At 50.5% G+C, this 7,123-nt stretch overlaps 1 protein-coding gene across 1 annotated transcript; it reads right to left on the bottom strand.

The window, feature by feature from the left end:
- Positions 1–1,043: 1,043 nt before the first annotated feature.
- Positions 1,044–2,204, bottom strand: LOC116981113 (protein NYNRIN-like). Its single transcript, XM_033033892.1, has one exon. The coding sequence runs from the start codon at positions 2,202–2,204 to the stop codon at positions 1,044–1,046; it is 1,161 nt and encodes a 386-aa protein (XP_032889783.1).
- Between the last annotated feature and the right edge of the window lie 4,919 nt (positions 2,205–7,123).

Raw genomic sequence — 7,123 nt, 5'->3', positions numbered from 1 at the left:
CTCCCCTGACCCCTGGATTTCTCCATTGCGCGCAAAACTCGGCCGACACTGTCCTTCGACGAACCCGAGCCATGGGTCTAGTCCATTGCTCGGGACAAGGTACCGTGGTTGGCACCAATGCTCCAACTGCCACATTCTTGGGGAAAGGGGGTTTTAGGATATTGGTTCCTTTCCCATTAAAGAAAAAGTAATATCCTTCCTCCGTATATAATGATCCATTACAGCCCCTTCGGGTATTAATGTCTTCTCCCCCTCCAGACCAGTCCCTCCACGCTTCACTGGTCCCATTGCTATAACTGGGGATTGGCAGGTGATGGGATCCTACTGTCAGATGGGTCCCGTTAGCCCATCCACACAACAACTGAAATCCAGCATTTACAGGGATACAGTCCTTAGATACCTTACATTGAACTCCATTATAGGTAAGGTTACACGTGGAGCCGTGAACGGGCCCTTGCAGAGCGCAAGTGAGGTTATTTTTAACATTTATGACTATACACCCGTGTCCTTGGTTACTAAAACAATTTTCATATTGCCTGTTGTCATTATTGGTGGTGAAGTTACATGGCCTAGCTGGTGCTCTTGACGCCATCCTAGATCCATTATAGCAATTGTCGTAGGAGTGGTTATTGTTCTTAGGTAGCGGTAAGCAGTTGGCCGGTGGAGCAAGAAGCATATCATAGTCGATGCTGACGGGCTTGACAGGGACCATTTCTTTTCCCTGGCACTTCACCAATCGTTCGGTTCTGCCCCATGCAGGGGATGGGGTAAACAGGGAGGTAACTGATGTCATTTGTGGATAACAAACCACCTGCCCCTTCCCGAATAGCTCGTTGTGTGCCTGGATGAATAAATTGGAGTCTTCTCGTTCCCCTCTCTTTCCTCGTTCGTTCCCTCCATGTTCAGGCTTTGTCCATTTCCAGCCAAAACCGATTAACCCTGCAGTGGTCACCACACATATTAATGCCACAACGACCCTCATCTTAGCGATTTATTTTGTATCTGTGAAGACAAGGGAGGGAAAAAGAAAAGAACGTGCAATTTCATGTCAAAATTAATTTGTGCCCTGCTTCCCGTGGACTGGATCCCCCTCCCTGACCTTGACCTCCCCCCCTTTGCTTGGTGTCACCAACCACTTTGCAATGGTGCAAATGCACCCATGCCGATCGTCCTTCTACCTTTACTGCGGTGGGGGTGGTGAGGAGAACCTGGAAGGGGCCCAACCATCGAGGAGAAAGGGTGTCCTTACGAACCCAATTCTTAATCAACACATAAGAGCCCAGGGTGATCCGTCCATTAACGGGAAAATCTATGTCGCCCACATATGCGGCCTTGACCTCCCCATGAATCTCACGCAGGGCCCTTGTAAGGGCAAGGACGTAAGAGACCATCTCCTCCGTCATGTGATGCAATGTCATTGTGACCGGGATAATGTCTGTCCAGGGGGTGCGCAGAAGTCGGCCATAGATGATCTCTGCAGGAGACAACCTTGTCTTCCCTGCTGGAAGGACTCTGATCTGAAACAAAGCAACAGGCAACATTTTAACCCATGTGGAGCCTGATTGGTCCACCAGCTTGGCAAGCTTGGTCTTCATGGTCTGGTTCAAGCGTTCCACCATTCCTGCAGCCTGTGGGCGATAAGCACAATGCAGCCGCTGGGTTACGCCCAGCTGTCGGTACAATTCTTTATTGATAGCGGCAATAAAGTGAAGGCCGTTATCCGGACTGATGGTATTTGGAACCCCAAAGCGAGGAACAACCTGCCGTAATAAAATAGACACCACCGTAGAGGCAGTGCAATCAGTGGTTGGAAAGGCTTCAATCCATCTAGAAAACACATCAACAATAACAAGTACATGTTTATAACACTGACACTTAGGCAAATCAATAAAATCCATCTGTAAGGTTTCAAACGGAGCAGTAGGTAATGGAGTACGACCTGTCTGGCAGACAACTCCTTTACCAGGGTTGTGTGTAGCACAGGTGAGGCACCGTGCCCTAGTTTGGGCTGCCAAAACCTTAAGTCGAGGATGCCACCATGCCTGTAAGAGAGCGTCTACTAGCAAGGTGGCCCCACAGTGAGTGGCTAGATGTAGGCAATCAATGACCCAGGTCGCTAACTGGTCTGTCATACAGGTCTGTCCGGCCGGCGTGAGCCACAATCCGGAATCAGCCTTCTGACAGCCCAGCTGCTCCCATTCCATTATAACATTAGCAGAGGCGTCCCCCTATAAGAGCAATGCATCATTTATGGTTGGCATAGGTTTCTCAGATTCAGACGAGCCCATATAAAGGCTTTTCACCTGCCTCATCATACTACCCACCACTTTAAATCTACCGCGTGAAGCACACTTAGCCGCTTCGTCAGCCAACCTGTTACCGATTTGGACCGGGGAATCTCCTGTCGTGTGGGCCGCACATTTAATTACGGCTACCGCAGAGGGCAGGAGGATAGCATTCAACAGGTCAGAGACCAGGATCTGATTGGCAATCTTATGGCCCGTCGAGGTAAGGAATCCCCTGTTTTCCATAACTGTCCGAAATCGTGAACGACTCCAAATGCGTATCGGGAGTCGGTGTAAATATTGACGGAGTGCCCCTCTGCAAGGACACAGGCTCGGGTGAGGGCAAACAACTCGGCCTGCTGAGCTGAAAACGGTGGGTCAAAACTGCCACAATCCAGCAAGGTTCCATCTTGCTTAACTACCGCAAAGCCTGACAGACGGCGTCCCTGCTCGTTGATGGACGAACTTCCATCGGTATAGAGGATCAAATCTGGAGAGGCTAGAGGTTGATCGCTAAGGTCAGGGCGCGGACTGGTATCCGCGAGAATAGCCTCCAAGCAGTTATGGTCACATGGAGCGAGGAGATCAGGAGGAGAGCAGAGAAACGCAGCAGGGTTGATAGTGGTGCAGTGCCGGAACTGTAGCTTGGGATTATTCAACAGGTAGATCTCATATTTATTTTGTCTGGCTGAAGTCAAATGCTGGGTCTGGAACTGTCCCAGTAGGGCGATCACGGAGTGGGAGAAATATATGGTAATGTCCTGCTGGAGAGTCAGGTTGGCGGCCGACTGAAGACTATTGTATACCGCTGTCAGAATCTGTGTACAATGGGGATACCCCAGTGCCACAGGGTCTAACTTGGATGAATAATACGCCACTGGTCGGTGCTTATCCCCATGCAGCTGGGTCAAAACCGCAGTGGCACATTCGCCCAGGACGGTACAATAGAGCTGAAAAGGTCTATCATACAGGGGTCGCCCCAGCGCAGGAGCCTTCTGCAGGGCCTCTTGTAGATTATTGAACGCTGTCAAGGCTTCACCTGACAATACAAAGGTACTTTCCTCGCTGGTGTAAGGGGTCAGGTGCTTTATGTCCAGGGCCACATTCGGAATCCACTGACGGCAGTAGTTGATCATTCCCAGCCACTGTCGCATTCCCCTGGCTGACGTGGGAGGTGCTGTTCTATAAATGGGGTCTAGGCGGCTCTCGTCCAACCGACGGCCATCTGCAGAGATTATGACTCCGAGGAATTTCACCTCCTTTTGACCGACATTTACTTTGGAGGGGGACACAACGTACCCCAATGTCTTTACAAAGTTCAACAACAAAATTATAGCTTCCCTATTCTGCTCCTCCGTTTCACTGGCCACTAAAAGGTCATTGACGTACTGGATCAATGCAGACCCCTCAGGTAACTGCAGGTTTTGTAATTGCTGTTGCAGACAACGAGAAAATAGGGTCGGTGAGTTTACAAAGCCCTGTGGCAATCTGGTCCATGTATACTGTTGTCCATTATAGGTGAATGCGAACAGGTACTGACAGTCTGGATGTAAAGGAATCGAGAAAAAGGCATGTTGGAGATCCACCGATCCAAAGACTGTTGCTTTAGCCGGGATGGTAGCAAGAATATGTGCTGGGTTAGGAACAAGAGCATGTAATGGTTGTACTATGGCATTAATGGCCCGCAGGTCCTGGACTAGACGATACTGATTCGGCTTTCCTGGTTTTGGGACTGCGAGAATCGGTGTGTTGCAGCAGGACTGGCATGTGATCAAAATACCCTGCTCCAATAGTCCTTTGAGTAACCTGTCGATACAGGGTACGGCCTGGACTTTCAAGGGATATTGTCGTATAGATGGCATGGCTGCACCAGGCTTGACCTGCACCAGGACTGGCTCAACATTTGTAAGTCCTACTTGAGTCTGATCATTCGCCCATACTTCCGGATCAGGAAATTCCACAATATCTCGGCCCTTGTGGTGTCTCAAGGTACCCTCCTGAGTAGGTCGGGTGGGTGAATAGGTAATGGACAGATCGGAGGTAACTTGCTGGGAGCCTTGGATATTTTCATCTGATCAAGGCCTGAAAAACCATTGGTCCGGGATCTTTGGCGGTATATGGAAGGTATACTTTTAGCGTAAGATGAGGTGCGATGCCAGGACTTTGCCTCCAGTTGGACATAGATATTGACACGGCCAACGCTTCTCCTTCCTGACCGGTTACGGTAGCCAACTCGGTGATGGTCCACTGACTGCCCTCATGGGGCCCAAAGAATTGCTCCAGTTCCGAGTTGGATCCACTCGCATCATAGGCAAGTGTGACATGGTGTTCTTGGTCCTCCAAGTCCAGGCTCCACCACTGGGGGGTTCGATGCTGATAGCACTGTCGATGTTGAGCGTGTTCAATCTCTATGGAATGCGGCTGACATACAAGCAGAAGCTGTAGTCGACAAAGTAGGTCTCGTCCCAAAACATTAATGTCCAAATTGTTAGTCACCACGAATTGGTGCATAATGCGGATTCCTTCATACTGGACAGACACTGGTACAGTTAGGCGATAAGGGTGGGGGATTCCATCAAAGCCTTGTAACATTTCATGCTGTCCAGTAGTCTGGAGGGCTAAGGAACATTGCACTGATGAAACAGTTGCTCCGGTATCAACAAGGAAGGAGTGTGATTCATTATTAACTATCATCTTCAGGTGTGGCTCTGGGATACTGTCATTCCTCCTTGTTGGGGATATCGACAGCATCTTTGGTGGTCAATTTTCAAAGGGGTTTTGGTGTATTCCTTGGAAGGAGGGAGTTGGACCTGGGTCCCCTCCTCGGGGTCCTTGTTGACCTTGCTGTCCAGGTTGTCCGTATTGTCCCTGGCCACTTCCTCGTCTTCCTCCTTGCTGATTATCACTTGGACATTGTCGGCGCATGTGACCGTTGCCTCCACATTCATAACAAATCAAGGGTTTTCTTGGTCCCCATCCTATTCCTCCATATGGCCGCTGGTTGTTACCTCCACGGGGTGCATATGGTGGCCTGTACGGGGAGGCATTAGGTCCGTTCGGATGTCCCCAAGGGAAAGGGTACGTGTTGTGCTGGCTATCCATCCATACCGGAAAGCAGGGCTGGTGCTCCTTCTGGTATCCTCGAGTCTCTGCGTGCGGAGGTCCCTTGTGTTCTGGCGGCTGCTCTCGGGTGATAACATATTCCGTCTTTACCTTTGCTGGTGGATCCCTAGCTTCTCCTCTCTTCCATAATGCACATACGGCGCGGCACATATCAGGGGTGGTCATGCCGGTCCAATTTAGATTATTTGTCTTAACGCTGGTACCGACATCATCGGGCAAGCAGAGCATTAGTGTAGCACAGAACTGGGGAGGTTGCTGACCGGTGTTAAAGTTCTGGTCCCCAGCATGCGAGCCATACATATCCTTAAATCTTTCCAAAAAGTCCTCGGGGTCCTCATTTCGCTTGGGTTCCTGATCCAGTACCTTGGGCAAGTCAATAGGTTTTCTCAGGGTCGCTTCGAGAGCCGCCAGGAGTAGGGTCTTCCGCTGTTCATCTCCGGCAACTCCCGGGTGCACGGCTTCCATAGCAGCGTGGTCATTGTGCCTCATCTGGGTGAGGAACTTGCCCCACTGCGTTCGATTCAGGGATTGTCTGACCAGACTCCAGGCATCCAAAGAGACGGCTTGGTAGGCATCCAGCATGTTGCCGATGAACTCCACAAATCGTCCTGGGCACTTGACTTTATCTGGTGCCCCATTCAGGATTATCAACATATCGTTTGGTTTCCACGGAGCATACACCTGGATGGTCGCAGGGGGCCCTCCTGCTACAACGGCCACCCCGGCGGCTGCAGGATTCGGGACTGTTCTCATTGGCAGTTGTCTTGCGCGTGGGGAGTGCTTCTTCTTCCTAGCCCTTCTAGCCTCTTCCTCCCTTCTCTCGTCTCTGTCTTCAGATGCCGTGTCCCCTTCACTCTCCCATTCGTTATTATTGTCGGAGGTTGAAAAGGTGGAGCTGGAGGGGGATTGTGTTCGCTGCTGTGCCATATTCTTTTTGGGTTTTTTCCGGGGGTTCAGTTTAGTTCTGCCTCCCACGGAGTCAGCGGATTGTGGGGCACCAGGTGAGTACGGAGGGGATCGGCCTGCGAGGGGGGCACTGGGGGCAACTGTCTTCCCGGTGGTCTCCCCTGAATGGGACCGTCTTCTGGGGTTCAGCAAGGGTACGGGAGATTTGGAAACTGACATCTGTGAAGGACAAGTTTTAATCTTGGATCGGGTAGCGGGAATTGAAGGAGCAGATACTGGACTGGCAATGGGATGCGGCTGGTTCAGCGGGGGTGCTCCACGGACTCCCCAATGATAATCCTCTACCTCCTCCTCGTCGTCACCTCCCAAATCTATGCCAGCCACCGACTTACGTAAGTCTTTATCTATCTTGGCCTTATTTTGTCTCTCTCTCTGCTGACGATCCTTACTTTCCTTTGCATGCCTGCATTCTTGTTTTAGTACTGTCACTGACTTCTCCTGACCCCCCTCGGTCAGGGGTATTCCTAGTTTCAAGGCATTACTCTGCCAACTGGCCGTTAAAGACCGTGCCTTTTCTTTGTTACAATGATCGATCCACAACTGAATGGCCTTTTTATATATATTTTTTTAATCCGTTTTCCATATTACACTTTGGGCCCTTGATAACACATCCATATCCTTGGAACCCCCTTCAGGCCATTCATCCTTCCCCAGTTTATGAATGAGTCCTCCCGACATACGCCTAAAGGTCTCCTCCATTTCTGGATGCAAGAAACATAGCTGATGTAATGGCCGGTCTGGGTGACCAC

This window comes from Amblyraja radiata, chromosome 1 (genome assembly GCF_010909765.2).
Source record: "Amblyraja radiata isolate CabotCenter1 chromosome 1, sAmbRad1.1.pri, whole genome shotgun sequence".
NCBI lineage: Eukaryota > Metazoa > Chordata > Chondrichthyes > Rajiformes > Rajidae > Amblyraja > Amblyraja radiata.
Note: the sequence above shows the minus strand (reverse complement) of the source record. Positions and strands in the feature narration are given on the sequence as shown.